The sequence below is a fragment of the Python bivittatus genome, unplaced genomic scaffold (assembly GCF_059951505.1).
Source record: "Python bivittatus isolate LINGU-HERP-01145 unplaced genomic scaffold, Pbiv_v1 ctg000020_np1212, whole genome shotgun sequence".
NCBI classification, from domain to species: domain Eukaryota; kingdom Metazoa; phylum Chordata; class Lepidosauria; order Squamata; family Pythonidae; genus Python; species Python bivittatus.
The window spans coordinates 112472750-112497391 of NW_028277030.1; the positions used below are offsets into that span (position 1 = coordinate 112472750).

Genomic DNA, 24642 nt, shown 5'->3' on the forward strand with positions numbered 1-24642 from the left:
TGGAAAAACTATTCCAATTCACCATATCTTACCTATATGATAGTGGCTTTCATAGATAATATGAAGATTAAATAAATTTACAGACCACCAATTAAATTGTTTTATATCTGCCATGCATTTACTTTATTTAGGATAACTGACTTCATTTTAAATAATTTGAGCTACAATCCTAAAGCCTGTGTACCCTTAAATGGGAATACTGAATTTTATTAGATTTACTTTGAAAATAGGTTAGGTCTCTACTGTTAATCCCATTGATAGCAGAAGTATATTAGGGCTAACAGGCCTCAGTTGCCAAAATCTGAATAACCACTAGATAGCAGCAAAGTGTTTTCTGTATTTCTTTGCTGTCATTTAGTAGTTTTATGTATTTTGGCAGCCTAGATCCCACGGCCCTAATTCTAAACTCCAAGAATTTAAACTCAGCGTGTTAGTAAGAATTAGCTGCCGCTGAAAACATATAATGGCAAAATTAGAATGCAACTCCCAGGCATTTTCTAATAATTCTTCATTGTTTTGATTAGAAAAAAAAAAAATAGCAGGACTGACTCTCTGCTTTCAAAAATTAAAATAAACAGCCTAAAATCTAAATGCTTCATTTTTATTTGGGTTGAAGTTCATTTAAAAAGAAGTTATAAAATGCCAGTTTTTATTGAAGCACCCTGATCAAAAACACACTAATGCATCAAAGGCCAGAATGTTTTAAGGGATTAAAGTTTCAATGTTTAATAGATTAATTGATTAGGTTCAACTGATTAAAGATAAACATAACAAAATACTTTTGAATATTGCAGTCATCAGGCACCATTTTAGAACAAATACTCCTACTTTCTTCTCATGGTAGAGGACATGCCTCTTTTCAAAAGTAGTATATAAACAAAGAAGACACACTCTTTTTCTTCAACACTAGAGTTTAGTCACATGAAAATTTAATTTGTTAAAACTCATTTGATTAATTTACTATGATTTTTTTAAAAAAGACTTTGGTGTGCAGTATGCAACTTGGGAAAACACTTGTTAAGTGTAAAATAACTGTTTCAGATTCATGCATGTAAGCATTTTTACCTATAAAAGGTAGAGAGGAGAGCTAAAGCAATGCATAGTAGCTAGGGAAAACAAAGGTCACAACTTTAGTGTAAATAAATCAACTGCCAGAATAGATTTCTGATTAAGATGTTCAGGACCTCAAGTGCGGTGATACAAGCATGGTGGCATCCAGCCCATATAATGGCTAGCAAATGACATCAAACAGCACTCTGGAGAAAAATAATTGTACACGGGGAGGAGCATGTTCCACAGAACCCTATACAGTACAAACAGACTTGGAACAGATTTTTTTCCTTTTTAACAGACAATGGATCAACCCACATATCTAGAATTGTAAATGAAGTAGAAGCAGAATGCAGGTTTACAGATCAGCAATTGCATGAATGGCATTTTTCCTGCTCACAATTCAGCAGTGCTCAACAAAATATGACTCTTTCTGTATACGTATGTGCATACACTGCATTTTCTATATAAAGCATAATATAATTTTATATAATATCATATTAATAGGTATTGTATAGGAAATTATGCCAGCAAAAGCTGATATTTAAACTCAGGAAAATGATTCTGCAATCATTAAAATAATAATGGAAGTAAATGATTTTTTAGTCAAAATTATACCTTAAAAAAACAACAAAATTTAATAATATAAATATGCATATATTTAATTTCCTATTTAGCTGTATACATTTGATTTTTCCCCTGGGTGTTTTGTACAATTGCATATGTACCTATGTGGGGATAAAGAAACTCTATTAAAAAGTGAGACACACCTAGATCGGGGTTTTTGAAACTGTGTTCTGTGGAACAAGAACTTGATTGGGTTCTATGAGAGGGTAAGAGAAAGAAAGAAAGAAAGAAAGAAAGAAAGAAAGAAAGAAAGAAAGAAAGAAAGAAAGAAAGAAAGAAAGAAAGAAAGAAAGAAAGAAAGAAAAAGAAAAAGAGGAAACGTTCACTTGAATGCAAAGAGTGGGTTTGTTCTCCCATGAAAAAAAGCCATGGGATTCTGTTTTGTTTTTTTAAAAAAACTATAGGTAGTCCTTATTTAGCAGCCACAACTGGGACCGGCAACTTGATCGTTAAGTGAAGCGGTCGCTAAGTGAAACCACAGCTGTGCTTATGATCTTACTTCAGCTTTCCTTTGCTTTATAGACCTGCAAAGGTCATAAATGTGGAGATTGGTTGTAAAGTTATTTTCCATCACTGTCGTAACTGTGGTCACTAAACAAGGCAGTTGCTAAACAAGGACTACCTGTAACAGGTTCAGCACCTTGAAAAAGTTTGAAGGCATCTGATTTAAATCATTTATAAGCAGGAGACAATATGTGCTGCATTAGAGAAGCTCCATGAAGGAATATGCCATTTTAAATAGATGGTTCCATTCTCTTGAGTCTATCTCCAATTATTAGTCAGTAATTTCTCATTCACTTCAGGCTGTACTAGAAAACAGGAAGACTGAGAAAAGCACTTTCAATCTTTGATGACACACCCTCATAGTACTCTGAAGGACATCCCTGTAACCATAAGACAGTGTACACCTCCTGCTCCACAGCGTGGAGGAAATCCTTTTTTTTTTTTTTTTTTATCTGCGCTCAGTCGTTACCGACTCTGCAGTGACTGCTTGGACGAGTCCTTGCAGTTTTCAAGGCAATTGTTTCAGAAGTGGTTTGCCAGAGCCTCCTTCCTAGGGCAGAGCCCAGCTGGCGAGTGCAGGTGGTGGGGTTTCCGTTGCTTCGCGCCCTTTTCGGGCGCGCACGGTTTTTTGCGCTTACCGGCAACTGCTCCCAACTCCTTTTTGCAAGGCGCCACCAGCATTTTTCCTCCCACCGGAGTGAGAGTACCCATTTATCTACTCACGTGAGTTTTCGAACTGTTGGGTTTACAGGAACTGGGGAGGAAACAGGAGCTCACCCTGCTAACGCGAAGGCTGGACTCGAACCGCTGAAGCGTCGACCATTTCTGGCCAGCAACTTTCAGAAATCCTTGCAGCCCTCTTTTACAGAGGCAAAAATTCCATCAACATTGCTCTCCAGCTGTTGCTGCTTCAGTGGAGAAGGGCATGTCAGGATTGGTCAAAGGAAGGTTCTAAAGCCTTCCTGCTCCCCAAAAAGAGATCTTAAACTTCGTCAGGATTGGAATAATGGTTCCAGTGGGCAAGTAAAGCCCTACATTTCAGCTCAAAAAATAGCAAAAAATCACCCTACCTCCCACATGACCTGCTGTGAATCAGCAACACTTTATCCACTGCCAATCTCTCCTCTTCCACCACCCATCCCTGTATGTAGGAATGTCCTACTCACTTTTAAAGCATTACGCTCAGATCATCTTTGGACAGTAACAGTATGTGTGATCACATGAAGCACAAGAGAGCTACATTACCTATATTCACGCATATCATTAATGTCAGAAGCTCTTTGAATCTCATTTCTACAGCTCCAATACTCGGGGAAAGCAGCCTGTGTGCTGCCTATTGTAACTCCTAATCAAACACTATTCAGTTTCAAAGCACTTAGCAGAAGTGTTCATATCAGGTCCACTATCACATCCATGAGAACAAGGCACTCAGAACTTTTTTGGAGGAGTTTGTGGAAACTCCAAGAGGCAGCAAATAGAGACTATATTCCACTCTGCAGCCATGACTGCAGCCACGCACATTTTCAAATTTGTGCTTGTGTGATTATAAAATGAAAGTCTTTCTTTCTTTTTAAGTGAGCAGGGGGAAAGATATTAGGGAGCTCGGGCTGGGGTAGAAAAGGTTAATTTGCTGTCTCCTCCACTTTCTCTCACAATCCTTTTAAGGGAGAGTTGTGAGCTCAGGACATCTGGAGTTCAGGAAAACAGGGAGGAACTGGGAAGATGAATAAAGGCTCATCATACTGCACAAAAGAACACAGCAAAAAGAAGCCTGGGTTTGGGCATTCCTGTCTGGCAAGGCAGGCAGGCAGTAAGGCTAATGAAGCATTTGCAATATGGGATGTATGCCAGCGTAACAAAGAAGATGTGCATCAGCTCTGCAGATGTGCCAAAGCCCCCAGAGCAAAATAATGACATAATCACCATCGGTGTCACAGGCCAGACTGTACACAAGGTGACATGGGAGGGAATAAATAAGAGTCTTTAGAGGCATATAGTACACACAGAGGAAGAAATACCCACATCCATCAGTGCTGCCCACACTGAGAGGCAGTCTTATAAAAGTTGAAGTTATACTATGAAGCGCTAGCAAAAGAAACCTTCGACCAAGCCAACCCTGGAAAGTGTGGCTTGTCCTCAGACTCTTGCTGATTTCTTAATTCCCCTTGCCCCTCATTGCACACGGAATGGAAATGTCAGCAGAGTTCCACAATGTTTGCCAAGTTCTTTGTAAGAATGATGGCAAGGGGGGGAAGAGAGGAAAAGGAAGGGAACAAAGTACTGAAAATAATTTCTATATCTAATACATAACAAAGACCTATATGCTGCTCCCATTAAAATAATCCCCCAAATTAAGTTAGAAAATCAATCGTTATTTTTAAAAACATGATTTTCCAAACTGCATCTTAATTATGGTTACAAGACAGTACACTCCGGGCAATTGTGATTTCAGTATATTTAATAAGAGCATTAGTCATTCCAAGTCAGGTATTATTAAAGGATGTTTATTTTCAGTAGAATATAATAGAAATTCAGTAGAAAATTTTTAACCATGTTCCATTGAAAGAAACGGGACTTAAAAATAGAGTTAGAGGAAATGCTTTATATTTTATTTAATCTAACCTGCGACTGCAGGAATACACAGGATACCAATTCAAATGTGTAAGAAATAACCTTTAAGAAGGAAAGCATCCTGCATAAAATAGTAATTATGTTCACAGCAGAGAATCTTATTTCTATAGTCACGTTCCTTATGGGGGTACAGTAGCCTTTAGGGTGAGCAAAGCTGGAACTAATAGTAGGCAGGTTCCAAGGGTAGATAGGACCATCTCTTTACTCCTCTTCTTGTCATCCCATTCTATTTTTCCCTGCCCTTTCCTGCAGGGTAATGCGGATGGACTCTATTCCTGGCTCAGGATCTGAGCTGATTGCGTGCCAGGTGTTCTCAGCCCATTTCTTTTTCCATTCCTCCCAAGGCCCTTTTTTCCCCCATCTTTTTCTTTTTCTGGGCTCCTCCCTCCTACATCATCTTAGGCTTTCAGCTATATGCATCCTTTGAATTGCAGGATGCCCATCCCTGTTAGACAAGTTATTTTAGAAGTATAAAGTCCACTAAATTCATGGTTCCTGATCCCATGTTCACTATTCCCGGGATTATAGTCCCATTAATTTATTGAGTAGCCATAGGCAAATTGTTATTTCAAGCTAAGTTCCTGATAAAAAGTTACATAGGTAATATCCTTGTAATTTGTATAGGATTCTGTCTAAATCTTATTATAATTATGTTGTTGAATTGTAACTTATGGGTTTTATAGCAAGAAATGAAATCCTCATGCTTTATTGCCATGCTTCGTAGAATTTTGAAGTCCTTTTGGAAAGGGGAATGCTGATGCTTCATTTCTCCAGCCTTATCTCCCCAGCAGATTGATTGGGCTTTATTTGTCTACACAACTCTAAATTCAAAAAAACATCTGCTCATGTATGTAACTACTGTGATGCAGCATTTAAGTTGCAAGGGAGATTCCAAGCAAAGCTCTTCACCAGTGGCCTTTTTTGACTTCTGACTCATGAAAAATTCAGCTGAGTAACTTTAAATTTTTATGATCCATTTTGCTTCACTCTGCTAGCGGTGCTTGCTTTGCATGCAGTTAAAAAAATAACCCTACAATAAACCTGTTGCAGAATGCTTTATATAATTACAATTCATAGTAAGCTCAGTGGTACAGACTGTGTGCTCCTATACATGTGTAATCAGGAATAAATCCTACTAAATTCAACTGGGATGGGAACAATTTTGCAAGTAAGTGAGCATATGATTGTGGCCTTAGTGTTAAGCCAGCTAGTTCACAACCACTTCCCTATTGTAATTTTGAGAATTTAACAAAATGTTTAAAGCTCCACATGGAAAAGTATATTTTTTGAACGAACAGCTTATCCAATGGATTATTTAATGATATATCTGTTTTCAATCTTTTTTCTTGATTTAATCAATCTTCATTGTTGTTATATGAACAGTACTACTGTACTCCTACCCGTGTTAATATTGTTTGGGTATACTTTTACATCTTCTCTTTTGACCAAATCTTAGCTTACTATATCATCAGGGAATACAACTAAATATGTATATCATTCTGTTATGTTGTTGTTCATTGAAATAATTAAGCCACAGAGGATTCCAAATTAATCACAGAAGGTAAAACAATATTGATAATCTGGTTAGCAAACTCTGCCTTCTTTGCTGTTTGGTAGATATTATTAGCTATTATAATTTTAATTAGGAACACTTTTCTCGTGGAACCTGAATGGCAAAGCATTTATTGCTTATAGTTTCATCAGCTACCATAACTGCAGGAAAGAAAGGTGTGTTCCATCATTGTAAGGTACCCATTTCCTCCATGCTTTGAATTAAATTACACTTATATAGCTTTAGTGACTTACAGTAATTGCATTTTGGTTGCATTTTTGCCATATTTCCCTCCTCATTTACAATAAACCATGTATTGAAGAGAATGGTTCTGTTTTCATGCACACTGGGCCATTTCCATGCAAGTTATAGAGGCAACCAACTATCTTGGTGGTTTCTGGCTGCTGCTGATTCAAACAATATTTGGACCAAGAGTGTCCACAGGGGGGAGGGGGGTCAAAACAGGCAAGATAACACTTGCTGCAGTGATCCAAGCCCACCCCTTTTGTATGTGTGCCAATGTCACTCGGATGTACACGGGGCAGGGCTTCGATTGTGCTGCTATAACCACCATCTTGCCTGGTTTGAACCACCTGCAGAACCTGCTGATTTGGACTGTGATCTCAGATGAGCTTTCTGAAGAAGTCTGAGGAAAGCAGAACTTTGAAAAGGCTAGCAAAAAACAATATGTGCAGTCCTTCATATACTTGACAATAGTGGCTTACTTCAGGCAGAGAAAGAAAACTATTTACTACTGGCAGTTTTTTATATATGACCCAAAGATTTCTCAGTGAGCAGTACCTCCACTCTATCTTTGAACAAAGAATCAGGCCAGTTAGATCATTGTGTGGCTATAATAAAGAAGCTCCATATTTCCAGTGATACTTCAGTAGTGTTTTGGCTATAACAATGAATTTAAACCCTAAAAAAACACATTCTAGTATTTATCAGAGCAGCTTGTCTGTCTGCCTGTCTGTCTGTCTATCTATCTCAGGCCACTGCTTCCATTAATGAGCCATTATTTTTTTCCGTCACCTTCTACCACAAGTCTATCTTGAAAGGGTAGCAAAACTAAAAGTGGAATAGTACTTACACAGCAGTAAGTCCCCCTGTATCAGCTTACTCCTGAGAAAATGCGGACAGGAGAGGCACTGCAATGTTTTACCTAGGAAGGGCCTGCCCGACTGGGAAAACATGACAAAAAGTTCTAATGATCAAAGTTGCTGAAGAGTGCACAGAACGGCTCTGCTGGAGCGCCTGTGAAACGCAAGGCACTTCTGAAAAGGGTTGTCAGAACTTTGCAAGGCCATTTAATCCACAGACTGTGGCAAGGCAATGATAGGTTTCCCACTGAAGGCAACACCTGCCACCTGCAGTTATGAGAAGGCACCCTTGCTCTCGGCTCCTATTGATAACCCTTTTGGTGTGAAGAAAAAGAGGCGAGGAAGGAGAACTGAAGGTCAGACAATAGTCCTTGTCTCTGAACTTTCCTCAGCTCGGAGGAACCATTAATTATCAAAGCCTTGGGGGAGGTCGACACAAGGGAAAACCTGCAAGCAGCCTAGAGCTCCAGACCTTTGCTTGCCTTGTTCGTTCAACGGCCTTGCCCGTTGGGCGCAACAGCCCAGAGAACCTGTGGGCGAGCAGGATTCGGGGCGGAAGAGCGGGAGAGAAAGGAAAACAGGCTTTAATGCCTGCCAGGCCGCATAGCGTATGGTTCTATGATCAGTGCAAAACTCTCCAAATGCAGAGCACGCCTATTCAGCTTTCCCCACCCCCCCTTCCAAAAAAGCCACAGGGTAGGTTACAGCTGGAAGCAGCCTCAGTGTGGCGTTTTAAAAAGGATGGTCTTTTTCTTTGCTTCCCCCCCCCCCTTTCCCTCTCTCCACCAAATCACTTCACAGAGGCAGAAAAACAGACAAACACAAAGGAGTTTGAGACTTTTTCTCCTACATTAAATAGAGTAACTGATAAGGTCAGACATATGATACCTAAAGACATGAATCTGTGAACTCTTGAAGTCAAAGGACTTCTCTGTGCAAAGGAACAATCTTTCAAAGGAAACAGATCACAGAACTCCACTGAATCCCCTTTAAACTTTATGAAGCAGGAGGAGAAAAAGCTCTAAGTAGGGAAGCCTGACAGAAGAGCCTTGAACTCTTTTCTGAAGGAAAGATGAGACCCTCACTAGGCTGCCACAAACATCTTTTTTTTTTCTTCCTAAAGGCTCTTCTGAACTTTGATATGTGCCAAGACACCACCATTGAAAGCTGTATAATTATGTGCTATAACCACTGTAGAAAATGCTTTGTTCACCTCAACAAAGAACAATAACCCAAGTAAAGTGACATTACACTGTATCTTTTTCTTTAAGAATGTTGAGAGGTCACAGAGCATTATAAGTAATAGAGCTGTTGAGTAAGGAGGTTTAAAACTTGATCTTGCTGTGCTTAAGTGTAACCCAAAGACCAAAAGGGGGGGAAAGTGTAGGGAGCTATAAAATCTAATCAAATCACATCAAATCAAATCAAACAGACCAAAGATTTTGGGTCTCTCTCAATGTAGTAATGAACAACTTGATTCCAAGGGGCGCAAACATCAAAACAAGACAAAATTTTGACTCCAAACTTTATCAGATTTGGTAATCTACAGGTGTGTATACACATATGTACCTATATGTATGTACCTGTTGTATGTATGTTTTGCCTTCAGATGCTGGGCTTGGTTCTGTTTAGGAGGCCTCTGATTAAATAGTAATTTATACTTTATACCCCCACTTCATATCCTTGCATAATTTTTACATCTTAGCTTATTAAATGAGTTAGGGCATAGCAATTTAATTAGCTGATGGAAGAGTGATTCATACTAAAAAATTAATATTACCTAAAATCCATGATACAGCTACAATCTGTATCAACATGCATGTGTTTTAATGGAAAAGAAGGGGAACAAACATCTGCAAAAAAATTCAGTCTATATTTTGTCTATACATTAATGTTATCCATCATTCATCTATCCAGCAAAATATATTATTCTCAGATTTCAGTATATGAGATTTATGATTTACTGGTGCAGATCATAGAGATTCTTATGAATAATAGTAATAATAATAATAATAATAATAATAATAATAATAATAATACTGCTGCTTAAGAAATAAATGCCTGCCGTTAAATTGCCTTAAAAATACAGGTAGCCATTATACAATATGCATTTCAGCATATATGACACACATAAGGATTCATGAAAACTGCAAACTGTGGTTCAAGTTTAGCATAGACTTAAACCTGACATTAAGACATATTTAAGTCTGAACAAGGCAGGAGTCTCACTTCCAATTTTGGTTTGCATTGGCATGATAAATCAAATACCACAGTTCACTCTTTTTGAAGTCATGTAGTTACTAGCTGTTCGTATTTTAAAATCTTCCATACTTATTGTAACTCTAATATTTCTCATTTCTGCTTTTTAAAATGATCAAAAAAGTAACAGCCATTGAAGTTGGTTAGACTATGTTCAGAGCACTTAAAGGTTTGTAAAACACATCTTAGCTAAAATTCAGGTCCTAACCTTGTATTGGAGAACATAAATGCATATGAAATGCATATGAAAATGAAAGTTTTTGGTCTAAAAATGTTCAAAAATATGTCTAAATATGTGTATGTAATTTTATTGCCTTTTAAATCTTCTTAAGCTCCAGTAGAATTATCACTTTTAAGATATTTACAGTAGCTGAAAAAGTAGAGGAGTTCTAGTAGAATTTTAGAGTTTAATTTGTTTTAGCTATGTCCACAGCCTGGGTTTCTCTCTTTCCAATGTTAAAAATTGTTTCACAATTTTACAATTTCACTTCATTTTTTTTAGAAACCCCAAGCCTGTCCTTAATAATAACAGAAATTAAGAAAAAAGTCAAGTCCTGCAAAACAATCTCTCTCTCTCTCTCTGTATGTGTGTGTGTGTGTGTGTATGTATACACACTAATATGTGTGTGTCTGTGTGTGTATTACTAAGTTACTATATTGTTATAGCAGTCTCTGCATATTTTTAAAAAATGTTAAATTAATGACATTATTGTTTTTATGCTTAATAACTGGGACTGGGAAAAGAAGTGAGCAGGGGCACACAAAAGTTAAAATTGATTTAACTTAATTTAATTTAATTTAAATAAAAGATGTTGGTACTATTAGCTTTCTCCTTTTTGGCAGGAGCACTGGAGGCTACATGCAAAGCTTGCCGAAGCTGCCAGTAGCCCTGGAGCCATAGACTGAGCACCTCTGTGTATGAAGTTAAATTCTGTCTTTAGCACCTCCAATTGTTAAATAGATCAGAAGGGCAAGAGTGGTAAATCCTCTTAATAGATTGCGAAAAGCACCAGCAAGTCACTCGATCAACATGAACTGTCTTTGTAAAGGAAGCTTCATTATGATGCATACATTGTTTTTCAAAATTTTATTTATATTTTGTAAGCTGCCTAGAGTCACATTTGTGACTGAGGTGGCCTATACATTTAAATCAATAAATAAATCTCTAATGTTGTGTAATATACTTCAAAGGCACTATTTGTTTTGATATTTGTATTCCATCTGTGCTATAACATGTATGAACTGGCCTGGAGATCACTGGAAGCTTTATCATTTTTGATAAACAGTAATTCCCTATGATGGGTGAAAAATGTAGATCTTCTTCCCTAACACACAAACTCAGTTCCTGAATCGCTGAGTCAGAAAAGAAGAAATGTTTCCTTAAATTTCATGGAGTTTCTGTTACTTTACACAGTTTTGCCTAATGTATGCACCATTTCAGTTAACTGTAAATGGACAATACATCAATATGCAAGCCATAAAGGTCACTTATTAAAGCTACTATGTCCTTATCTCCTTGTAGCTATAAGCCTGTACCTATGCTGGTAGAGCAAAGAGGAAAAAAGAAATGAAGCACTAGGTTTGTTAATACAGTATCTTATTTAAATCATGGATATCCACAGCAAATGAGCTTTTGTGTGTCATAGTATCATCATGCAACTGAAACAAATCTGCATCAATCGCATCATGTGAATTATGTAATTCATGTCATTTGTGTGCCAGGATCATGACACATCTAATGTTCTTCTTACAGATGCCCAAGACTTGACTTTGTGAAAGCTTTTCTGAGCTTTCTGATTCTGAAATATACCTACGTATTTTTATCCTTATTTCTTTAGTATTGCATTTAAAAATATATTATGAACATTGCCTCAGCAATAGAAGAAGAAAATAAAAAATATTGATGCTATTTAAAATGAAATGCATATCAGGCTACAATTATGTTAAAAGATCAGCAATAAGGTATAAAGGGGAGAAACTTTGATGATGCTAAATATAGAAAATGCTCCATTTGCTCAGAGAATTCAGATCCAATTTCTGCTGATGTGGCAAGAATGCATATCAGTGATATGTATTAATGGTCTCTTTAGGACAAGTTGCAGGTAGCCTTTTTTAAAAGGAAATTGCCATGTAAAAGAAGGGTGCATATCTGAAAGTAGTAATGACAAATCTTAGCTGTGTATTTAAGCATCTCAGCTCAAGTAAAAATATTTGCATTATGGGTTACAGGAACTGTATTTTGACTGGACAGAGTTCAACTCTTCTCTCATTCATGAAATTCTCTGGATGATTTTGAGTCAGCCCTTGTTTCTCATCTACTTCACAGGGTTGTAAGAATAAAATGAGGGAGGAGAAGAGAAAAATGCATACTACCTTATGATAGTTTAAGGAAAGCAGCACATAAAAATAGAGAAGAAATACTATTTAACACAGTTAATTCTACATTGCAGTTTGGGATCTGCTTCATTTAAAAAAACAAACAAACATGAAATGATTGTTTTTTGCCTGAAACTGAAACATGGGAAGTATCACATGAGTAGGTCAAAGACAAAAAATGGGCATTTCAGTATTTAAACATAATATTGTATCATTTTCAGACAGAAGAGTTATTTTTTAGAATAAACCCTACCAAGTAACGAATACAGCTTTTATCTTCCACAATCTTTTCATCGCTGAAGGTTGCACATGGTGGGTAGTGGGTCATCCCCCACATATTCATCTGTACGCACGCATGCATTTTATATACATAGAAAGTGTCCCCCCTCTATCTAGTTACTTTAATATAACTGAGATTACTGGAAGAAAAAGTAACATGACTATTCTCCTCCCTATACTTTCTGACTCATGGGTATTGCAGCTCCACTCTCATCAGTAGAACTATCATATCTAGACTGCAAAAATCTGGACAGCCACCAAATAGCAGCAAGGAAGTAGGTGGTCATCCAGATTTTTGCAACCTGGATATGCTAGCATTAGTCACAAATTTGTACAGGAAGAAATCATCTTCATTAAAGGTTTTGATTATTGCAATGTTCAGCAACCGCAATGGCTGCTCTATACGGAAACCAAAGTATTAGATATTCTGGATTTGCACTGAAAAATTCTATGGTTGCTTCTCCTTGAAGAATGAAGGTCTTTCAGAAAATCCAATTGCAAGTGGAATATTGATAGATCAGGATTGAAAAGAGAAACAGGGTAGGGGGAAGACAGGAGATTTGTGAACACGTGAAGAACACTATTTCTTCAACTATATTCTATGGAATACAGTGTTCTATGAAGAACTGGAAGCTGAGTATACCTGTACACTCAGCCTTAAGCAGCACCTGGCTCACTGTTACACAACCCAGTTAAGTTTAATTTACTTAACCCAGCTGCAGATAATTGCCTGTCTCTATGACAAAATGCTACAGAACATTGGGCTGACACTTCTTGCTGTCATTGACCCACCCTCAATGCAAGGGCACAGCCTGAAGGCCTTTCAGGCCAGGCACCCACATGCTTTAGTGCACGTGACAGTGTGGAGACTAGCAGTACTTCAGGGCTCGAACCTGCCACTGTTAGCTTGACCTTCTTCAGCAAGCCGCGTGTGCAATTCAAATCCAGGCTCCTAAGGACAGTGGTGCTTGGACAGGAAATGAAAATGAGGTAGAAAAAGCAACAAACTAAAACTGTGGTTGGGGAAAGGAGGAAAGATTAAACCTTTTCTCCCACTCCACAGTGGGAATCCCAATCAAAATTACTCATGTCCATAAGAGAAAAAATGGGAGAGAAACAAAACAAATAGCTGCTAGCTGCACTTTTAAAATGCAAGTGTGGTTAAACTCACCAGCCAAGTAAAGCTCTGTTTCAACAGATGAAAACTAGCTAGTATCCATTTATTTACTGAAGAAGTCATAGGTGTTCCTTGTTGTTTTAAAAACTTTTTTAAGTTTTTGGTATTCTGTGGACACACAGCTGTAGATGGCTGTACCCAAGCTCCTGAGGAAATATATCTGATCTGAAAGTGCTATCAGTGATTAGTTCAGCCCTCTGAGCTGTCCTTTTCCTGTTTGCTGGGAAGGGAAAGGGAAAAGGAAAAGGAGTGGTCTTACTTTTGATTTTGGCCTCTTCTCCTAATGGTTTGTGGTCATATCATATCATATCATATCAAATTGGCTACCCACTCCTTTTTTGTGGCCTATCTACCATAAAGAAAACAATTAAAAAATTAGAATCAGGAAAAAAACTAAAAGTCTTGAGTAAAAAATACAAACAACCCTCCCCAAAACTATAAGAGGAAGTGCCCAGTCATATCTTCAGTGGCAAGTTGTTCCATGGTCTAGATCATTGGTGTAAAAAGTGTGACTGGGAGACATGGCAGCCTCCCCAGTATCCTTTCTGGGTTCTCAGAGCTCCTTTCAGTAGGCAGGAACAAATTATTCAAATGATTTCAAGTTTTGTGGGTGAGTTAAAGGACTATTTATACTTTAGCTGTCCCCCCAAAACAGGTCCTGAAGGACCCACTTACTTTTAGAGCATGGCCTTTATAATGATGTAAGTTCAGCTGTTTTGGTTTAGGCTGTGTCATGAAGAAAGCAAAATTAGCTGTTTACGCTAGGTATCAGGTATGAAAAAGGTATCCTGCTGAGAATCCAAGAGCATATATAAGAGTAGATGGTCCTGCAAATTGTGAAACAAAAGTCATCCATCCAAATATTAAATTATTATTAAAAAATTACAAGTATCCTCTCTTAAAAATGAGCATTTTGTTTTCCCTTTTCAGATTTGATCCTCAAGAGGAGCCAGTTGATAATCTTACAATTATGATCATAAAGTAGGAGAAATTTTGTATAAATTATGATACAAACCTAAGTGGTTGGCTACATGCACTGTACTACTTCAAATGCTATGTGCACTGGGACTAGAAAAGTTGCAAGTGAAATCTGCACGATAACTTTCTGCATCCCTTTCCTTTTAATTAATAGCTTTATGCTTTTTTTTTCTTTTTAAAATACATTGATTATGTGCCATCAAGTTGTTGTCAGGGCCGGCACCTATATTGGACAGCAGCAATATAGGAAGATGCTGGAGGCAGATGATTACTTTAATGACAATGGCAAAGGCATCAATTAATGCTATGTGGGAGAAGGCCATGCTAAACCACTTCTGTATTTTTATCAAGGAAACCACGTGGAAAGAAAGTATGAAATGTATTGGCTGCTCTTCAAAACAAAGATTTGAACTGGGGCTACATCAAAATCACAAATTTCAATCTTAAATTAAAACAGCAGCAAAAATAATTACATATAAACATAACAAACATACATATAAAGATTCAGATATACTGATGATGGCCACTCATTTGAAAAGACTTCAGAGAAAGTTAATCCCTAGCACATAACACCACTTGCATTAGGAACAGAGCAGAACAGAATCAATGCCACCTTTCTGACCACCCTATTATGAAGCTTATATACCAATATAATATTGTGCATGTTTACAGTATTGTACAATATGTACAATACTTAACACATTTGATTAGAACATGCCAATATACTACCAAAAGACTTCATGGCCATACCCTTACAACTTCAGAACTCTCCTCTTGCCTCATTTCTGCATGGGTCTATCTGGATGTAGCAAAATGCCATTGTCAGCACTGAGGAATTTGCTACCGTCAGTTTAAAGAAGGTCAGCAGGTTAGCCACAAAACCTGCTGAGCTGTTGCCTCAGTGGCTAACTCATGCTAGCTGATGATTAGCCTATAAGGAACTTCTACAGTGAAAGCCACCAAGCAGCAGAATATAATCCAGAAACTTCAATGGAAATGAATTTTGATGGAAATGAGGCACAACCAACTTTTTCTGCCTTATGTGTATTTATTTTGCAAATGGACTGCATTTTCCCTATTCAAAATATTCATTTCCAAGAAAAGCTCATGAAGACTGGCCTTTTAGATAATAATGTAAGCACACATATCCAGCATTCAATAGAAAATGTAGGAAAAGGAAAAAGGAGGAGGAGCCACCAGAACTGTACCTATTACAAGAGAGAACTTTCCACATTCTGACAAGGCAGGCTAAGTAGACTTGTTTTTATGGATCCATTTGATCATACACAAGATGAACTATATCCAATGAAGAGTTTTCAGAGACAAATAAAAATGCTGTGAAAATGCTGTAGTTGGGTCCCCCCCCCCCCCTCAGATTTCAATTATCCATAAACCCAGGGGAAGGGAGAATAGAAAGATCAGTGCGTACCTCAAAGTCATTTGCTTTATTGTAGTGCATGTTGAGGGCTCTGTACAGCTCACAGTCTCTGGTTATAGACAGCTCTTCAGTGCTTGTTACACCATCATTGATGGCTTGACGTGCATACTTCTCCATCTGAATGTAGTAGAACTCACGGAAATTGCTAAACCACTTGATGAGCTGAGAAGTAATACATCTGTTGAACTGTTAAAATGTAAAGAGTACAAAGAATTAGATCACTGGCATTTCCTCCTTTTCCTCCCCACAGCATTCTTACATCCCTCCCTCTTCCCCACCCCCACAAAGCTCATCTTCAAAAGCTTTTAAACCTGAGGGATAAGGAGATACAAGAGGTTGAGTCAGATGATATAAAAATATTGCATCAAACTTTTAAATAGCAAAATACTCTTTGAGTCTCATTCCTGAAGTTGCTGTCCAGTGCACTACTGTCCTACTAGACACAGCATCAGGCATGGAAAATATTTCAAGATTTCTAGGCACCACTATCAAGATTCTGGCACTTAACCTAGCAGGTGCCTTGGATTTTCAAGCTTTGTGCAATAGCCAAAGCATCACTATCAATAGTAAATTATTACAAGATCCTATTGAAGATATTTATGGAAGGATGTATAGGGTGAAGGGAAAAATATGAATTCCCTATTATGTAATTTTCAATGGTTCCCCAGTTAATGAGTTGAACATTGTAAAGATTAGAGAATCTGATTTTGAAAGTTAAATGTTGTATCTGTAAGGCAGAACAGAGCACATCATTTTCTGACTAGAATAATGTGGGAACATTCAATCAAGTTCTGCCCTTCTGTGTAGAAAATTTAAATTTTGCTGGCTCAGTAATGTATCACCTCAATTGATATGGAATAAAACCAAGGTGAAAAATGTTGGTATCTTCCAGGATGAGTTTTCTTACTATTTCCTATGACCTTTGAACTGAAGATGTCATCTAGGCTATGTTGCAGCTGATACCCTCTTATTGACAGCCTCTCCTATGTGTAAAGGACAGATGCAACTCAACTTGCCAAGTTAAAACCAATAAATCCATAGCTATATATCAGGCAAGCTGATATACTATCCCCTGCCTTTTGTCATCACAGGCATTCACTTCCCCTGGCCCCGAGAAAGAGATGTGCATTAATCAAAAATCAACAAAGAACACTTATCAAATGCTGGCCATGAGGACATCCAGGCCTCCAACAAGATGACAGCTAAAGTGTGCATTGGGGCTGTAATTACTACACAGAAAGTTGTTTCCATGCTAGCAAAGATAATAAACGAATGAAAATTTATGGCAGAGAATCTGAGCAACAAGGAAACAGAAGCAGGGAGACTGGTGTTTCTCCCAAAAGGCCAACTTGCATCATAATTGCCATGCAGTTGCAAGGGTCCTTACAGATAATTGACCAGAAAATGATTAAGTCATCATCAAATCGCTTCTGCTTGCAAGAGTTCAAACATGTACTTAACCTATCCAAGAATTATATTTTCACTGTGTGTCTGCTCTGTCTCTATTCAGCCCTTGCGGGGAACCTGATTAAAAAGACAACTGAAGGACCCCTGTTATCTGATCTTCTGGTTACCGATTTCAATAGAACTTAAACCCATTACGATTTGCTGAACTTGGAGTTCTTTCCATTTTATCTCAGTAGTAAAATACACTGTCCAAATTTCCAGACACTGAGATAAGGACTACAGGCCCCTGTGACAGCTTACTGTTCCTTTTTAATTCTTTTAGAATAAGAAACAAAACATTACAAAATGATAGCAGGGTGTGCACTGGGGAATGAAAATTGCTTTGACATGGAGATTAGGCTCTTGCATTGTTACAAGACATTGTCTCATGTGGACAAGAGTTCTGGAGAGAGGAAAAATAGAAAGAGGACTTTTTTTTTCCTAGAATGGTCGTGAATGACCTAATGTGGACAGCAAAAACAATAACAAAAAAGTAGGTGCACATATGTCATTATTTAGCAACAGGATGCAAAGAGAGATTTAATATTTATTGTTGAGACATGAAAATGGGGAGGGGGGGAGAACCAAAACAATAAAAATATAAGACATGGAGCAATTACATACATAACCACTGAAGAAACCAAGAAAAGTATAAAAAACATTTGAAGGATAAGTTAACACAAATACATGTGGAAGATAGACAGGCACATACATACATAGACAAACAGGCACACACATATACGTCTGCCCTTGCCTCAACGTTTTAGTAAAGATATATTAGCCTTCTTTAAATTGCCAAACTTTAAAGAGTTAATTATTTCATGACAACCCCCCCCCCCCTTCTGCAGTGGAGTACAAGAAAGGGATCAATTGTTCTATAAAAGAAAAGCTCTGTAGTGCGTTAATGTGTTACTGCAAAAACTAATCGCTACAATAAAGAGTCTGTGCTTCCACAGTGTAAGAGTCTCTGTGACTTTGATTAATGCTTCCCACGGGATACCTCAACCTCAATATGGGCTGAAGAAACTTCCTAAATATTCAATGAGCATGGTCAAAAGATGTATAAAACAAATCAATCTGACACCTTAAGCTGGCTAGGCAGCAGTTGACTCAAGGGGTGGAAGGAATGAGATACATCATTTAACACGCTGGGTTGAAAAGCCTGGAAGCTCCTGTTCTTCAAAGCTAAAATGACACTGAATCTGTTGTATTTAGTAGTCCAAGAATTATTAGCTTACACATTAAAATCGGCACCAAGTGGAGCGAAAGAAGAGGATACAGCTGGTATTTCTTTCCACAATACCAATTAAGAAGAACGTTTTCCCCTCAAGTTAAAGACAAAACTGTGGTTGCATCTTATTCAGCCCTATTTAGTTTAGCTCCTTAACTAAAACAAGAAAAAAGTCACAGTGCAACTGTGCATTATGATTCACAGAACATTTCTCAGGAATCGAAGTGCAATTGATCCCCTGAAACAATTTTAATTTATTGTCAAATAAATGTTTTTAGGCTTATTTTTATGGAAAATACTCCATTGTTTTTCAAAATTTGTTAAATTAGCTTTGATTTAAAGTAAATTGCTTTAAGCATAGGACCAGCATAGGACCAGTACATGGCACTGAACTGGACTTCGTACATTTATTGTGCAACATATTAGGATAAATTGCAGTGTGTGGGCTGTGATCCAAAGAGCCCTTGTATATTTTCCAAGCAGTTGGTTCTAACTCAAGCTCCTCATGTTGCATGAGAAATGACCTGAAAGACCCTCTGATTTTTTGGAATGAATTTTTAATGGGCTTTAATACCAGTGGTTGATAGTCAGTTTCTGCATATGGAAAGTCTATCCATGGACATCCATCTATCTTCCTTGAAATCTACCCATGAACTGCAAAAACAAACAAACAAACAAACCCAACACCCAAGCTCTAGCATTTATAGCCAGAATATGACCAAAAAATTCATGTTCTGCTGCAATATATTATTAGCAATTTTTAACTCCCTTCATATTCACTTTTAAAGCGGTCCCAAAAATTTAAGAACTAACTATACCGCATTGAATGCAAATATTTTTCTCTGCCATAAAACCTTGGTTTTCACAGAGTGAGCCCAAGATATTTTGCTGCCTGAGGCAGAGAAGCAAATTGTACTCTATCATTAACACAAGATGTATACAACCCAAAGCTAATTTTGCACCCTAGGCACTTATTCCCTTCTCTGGATGTAAAATTGCAATAATAATAAATTAAATACCTAACAATTTTCTGCCATTTCAAAATAACCCCAGATCAGCTGCCCAAGATGACTATCTAGCTCTGGCTAAGAGTAAGACCAGACCTTAGTTTGGTTAAAGGGACTTCTCTATCTTAATCTAATTTTTTTCCTCTTTTTCCTTACATGTGATAATTAAAATGATGGTTACATTTACATTGAGCTTCTCTTTCACAGCTAACTACCAGTGTATCTGACAAATCTTAGGTAATTTTACTGACTACTTATATTGCTGTACTACCAATGAATTCAGTGATTCTAAAATCTCAACTGCAAAATCTTGCTACAGAAAGTATTACCATAGAAAATTAACAAAATGTGGTCTTATATCTTTTAGTTAGTAAATTAGTTATTCTTGCATGAAGCCAATGTTCACAACCACATCAAATATCCTAGGTCAGATAGTGATCGTTTGCTGAAATAATGATTAGTGCTTTGTATATCTTTCTCAATATGGTGCCTTCCAGATGTGTTAAGATTAAAAATACAGCACTTCCAGAATCATACTTGGAGTTATCAGACTGAAGAGACCTGACATATGCTAGCCCAAGTAATTATCTCCCAAGCACTTTCTGGGAAATTGTGATTTATTTCCTTATAATTAGAAATAAGTAATAAATTATACTCTTTGTATTGTCAATTTTCTATTAGTTTTTAAATTAACATTGTTTAGTATAGTTTGGCTAATGAATTGATATTAAAATTATTGGGGCATGGTATTCATTTTGGGTTGTACAGAAATCGTCTGTAATGAATGGACAGCTGTAATCAATGATACAACTGCATTAAGTTGTATAATCTGTATAGACCATGGTATATGAATGGCATCATAGCATTTTACTTCCAAACAAAACAACATGAAAGGAAACTCATCATGGGGTCCCAACCTATTTTTAGGTCAAATGACTTTTTTTGTCCTCCTACACATGGGAAAGCCTATTCAAAAGCAGTGCCAGTGCTTCAGCATTACACAGATCCTGCTCATTCCCAGCTCTGTCTATTGCGTGGTATGTCCAATCCTTGGAACATTTATTTGAATCTCAGTTAACAGGGCCTTGAATGAACAGGATCCAAGACTTAGTCATAAAGATAGAACCTGTTGCTTTCCATATTTTGTTGGATTCCAACTCCCATACGCCCCAGCTAGCTTGGCCAGCGATGACTGAACTTTATTTATTTACCCTTGGAAGTAATTGCTCTAGAATAAGTCCTGATGAGAGCTAGAAAAACCAACAAAAATCACTTCCTTGTATTTTTCACCCTATTTGTAGTATTCATAATTATTATACTTCTTATTCCATTAGGCTACTAGCTTTCTCACTTCTTCTTTAGTTGAGAGTGCAAAGATTGCTGTCATCTTTTGCGATAATTTTCTACCTCCTAAGCTTCTGTTATTTTAAAAAAAGATACTATCTATCTTTATATCTTTCCTATCTGAACACAAAAACATTCACACAGACGAGAGAGTGAGACAGAGAAAGAAGGGAATTGATGGGCACAATTTCACGAGATTCTACTCTGTAGTTTGCCTATATGAACCTGGAACTAAATCCAGGTCACTTGGACAGTCTGAACAAATCTGCAGAGCAAATCAAAAGAGAAGCTGATTTTACTCATGAAATATTACATAAAATAAACATTCCAAATGTATCAACGTGGAAACCCACCCTCCAACCCCACTCCCCAAGAAAAGAGGAATGTATCTAATATTTACATCTACTGGTGTGTGATGTTGCTGACCCCGAATGGCTGTAGCCTTCCACCACGGAAGCGGTTGCCTTTCTGTGGTGGGTGAATGATCCCTATATTGGCTGTTTGTAAAGCACTTTGGGCTTCTTCTGGATGAATGATGCTATATAAATATAAGGTGGCATAACATCAAAATGTTTCACATAAACTTGGCAACATTGTAAGAAGACTGAGTTCGGTTGTCACATGCTGAAAAAAACAACAGGCACTAAATACGAGCGAGATGCTTCTGTGCAGCTGCTTGAATTAACATCCACTACAAAGCAGAACATTAGAGAGTCCTCGTGAGGTTCTCTCAAGTCATACTGAGGTCAAGCTGTAGCGATGGCTTGAAATCTCCACAGCAATCCTTTGCATTGTTACATTGCAGATAATACTTCCATAGAAGCACTGCTTTTCTTCAGTCTGCTGCACAATTCAGAGACAGTCATCAGGTGTAGGTTAGGTATAGAGGACAAAACATTTTTCAGAGGCCTGAATGGCCAATGTGGAGTGGTCACTGACCACCCTAGACACATTCATCCTACACACCCTCACTCTTACGGTTCACTTTCTGATCAAACAGCTTTTCAAAGTATTATCACAGCCTGCTAAATGAGTTTCTTCAGAAACTCTCATTGGACAAAATAGGTTAACTCTGTGTACCATGCAAACAAACAAACAAACAAAAACCATATATTAATCTAGCACAAAGAATGATATTAACAAGAATAGGACAGTAATGGTTAAATTAAACACAATTTTTAGTTACATTAAATACAGCATTGAAGTTTGGTTTATTAAACCAATTAATAAAATATGAAAGACTAATAAAAAAGAGGGGGGAAACCTACTTAAAATACCTATTTTGTTTTAAGAAGGGCAGATAAGGAGAAAACTATAAACTTCTTCTATTATAGAAGCAGGCCATTCTAAATCAAAAGTACAAAATCAGATTTGCTAGCATCTGGAGGTGGGAATAGAGTTAAATATGTGCAGAGCATTTCAGAGAGAAAGGGACAGGACAAGACGAATTTGAACAAGCAAATTTAAACTAATATGATGTTTATTTGTAAAGGTTTTCAAAATGATACCATGTATGTCATTATAATAATTGGAACCCAAACTATATTTTTTTTAAAGTAGATGATTAACACAAAAAAATCAAGTTGATGTGAAGAAACAATTACTTTAGAAAAAAATATCAGGAGGTCCTAATATTCTTAGAATGAGGGGAGGATGCAGCTGTATGTCGACAGCTTTCATATTCTCATTTGAATAATGTGGCCTGAATCTGTCAGTTTATTCATCCTCCTTATGTTCAGTGTACTCTGCATCAACAACAAATTAAGTTGTAAATAAGAGACAATCATCACTTTTGTTTTTAAGCAGCTACTGCATGGAGAATTTCAATGTTGCATTCCTTTTTTGATGGAAAGAAAAAGGGATCTCCATAGTGGGCACTAATGTAAGCAGAATATTAGAAACATGCTTGCAATGGAATAATTAAAGGAGAATTTTTAAATTGCTCTCCAAAATGCTCTTGGATAGTAGGCTAATGCTACCAGCAGAAATTTTACAGATGCAAAACTGTGCCATTCAGTTGTTGTTTTTTTTAATGATGTGATCTTTTTTTCTAATATCCATGTCATAGTTGTGGGGAGAGAGAAACATAAAAAAGAAAGCACAATTCATAAACTTGCATGTAAATCTTATGATAGACAGGAAGGAAGGCAGGAAGGCAGGAAGGCAGGAAGGCAGGAAGGCAGGAAGGCAGGAAGGCAGGAAGGCAGGAAGGAAGGAAGGAAGGAAGGAAGGAAGGAAGGAAGGAAGGAAGGAAGGAAGGAAGTTTATAAAACTTTGTCAGCATATTTTATTAGCAGAATTAAATGAAAATTAATAGGCATTAGGGAATTCAAACATGCAATCAAGACAAGGGAAGAGAGTAAACATTAAAATAGCATTTCCTACCTTTACATCTGAGAAGTAGGTTTTCAGCATATTGGAACTTGGGTACCGAGTATAAAAGAACATGAGCTTGGCCTTTTTTAAGTGGTTAGGTGACAAACCTTCCTGCATGTAGGACAAAATGAGTTAAGGAAAAATACTTGGTTTGAAAGACGGCTCTCAATATTAAGGGTAACAAAGTTCTCCTGAAATAATTTTGTTTCTAACATAAATTAGTATTCAGTTTGCACAATATGCAATTACTCAGGAAGGGGAAAATTGTGAATCTGAGGCTACAATATAACTTAGTGATCTCAGGTGGCACAATTCCTTGAGAATAGTTCCTATTCAACACAGTAAAATATGCATGATTTGTCCTTCTTATGGGGAAGGGGAATTGGTGGCAGAAATAATTCAAGTGTACAATTTGCAAACAACATGTATGCTCATTTGTTGCTAAGAAAACAAATATATAAATATGTACATGTAAAAATTCCCCTCTCCTTACATGCATTGCTTTTCCTTACACATCACATCATTCATGTGAATATTATGCTGATTGTATCAACAGAAAGTATCTTCTAGAGATACACCAAAGTATATGTGGTCACTTACCCTATTTTCTGAACATTGTTACCTTTCAGGTCTGCAAACAGAACAACCAAAAGAGTTCCCAGGGGAATGTGGAGCTAACTATAACAATCTAGGCATTCTGGTGCCCCCTCCCCCCCCCCATTCACTGCTTCTTGGCACTCTTTTGTGTACTGTGTGCTAGGGCAGTTTTGGTCACATCTGTGAAGCAGGCTGGCCCTGCCATTTCCTCTGTAAATTAATGGCTTTATAATGTATCAGAAATGAAGATGCACATGACAAAAGTCAACGTGGCCCCACAAGGTCAATTAAGATAGCACCCAGTAGCTTCTTGGAAGACCGTCTCCCTTAAAGACAGTCAGTGTGTACATATAAATATGTCATTTATTAAATAGCACAGTGCAAGACAGAGAAAGGTCAAACAGATTCAAAGTGATCCAGAAACTGAAGCACCTTCAGTAACAACATGGTGAAAAAAATATAAAAAGACAATATTTGTCAAGTTCTTTGATACAATTTACAGTGCACCACAGTTAACTTATTTTTATTAGGTTACTGGTTTGGATCAAACTTTTTAAAACAGAGAATTTTTGAAACATGGAGTGGACGCAAATTTTATTTTTTTGTGTGTTGGGAAATGGCTTAATTTTAATTCTCCAATGATACAAAAAAAAAAAAAAGTTACATT

The 24642-nt window shown here is 37.2% G+C and overlaps 1 protein-coding gene across 6 annotated transcripts in view; it reads right to left on the reverse strand.

Moving 5' to 3' along the window:
* Window positions 1-24642, reverse strand: part of PROX1 (prospero homeobox 1) — a 72585-nt gene that overhangs the window by 27575 nt on the left and 20368 nt on the right. For 4 of the 6 annotated variants that reach the window (XM_088146758.1, XM_088146742.1, XM_088146747.1 and 1 more), the window contains exons 3-5: window positions 23388-23493; window positions 21403-21540; window positions 15966-16160 (exon numbers count right to left, since the gene is read on the reverse strand). In XM_088146758.1, coding sequence (XP_088002884.1) covers window positions 15966-16160; window positions 21403-21540; window positions 23388-23493 — 439 coding nt within the window. The remainder of the gene's footprint in view (window positions 1-15965; window positions 16161-21402; window positions 21541-23387; window positions 23494-24642) is intronic. The other 2 variants (XM_088146771.1, XM_088146766.1) reach the window with 1 other exon arrangement.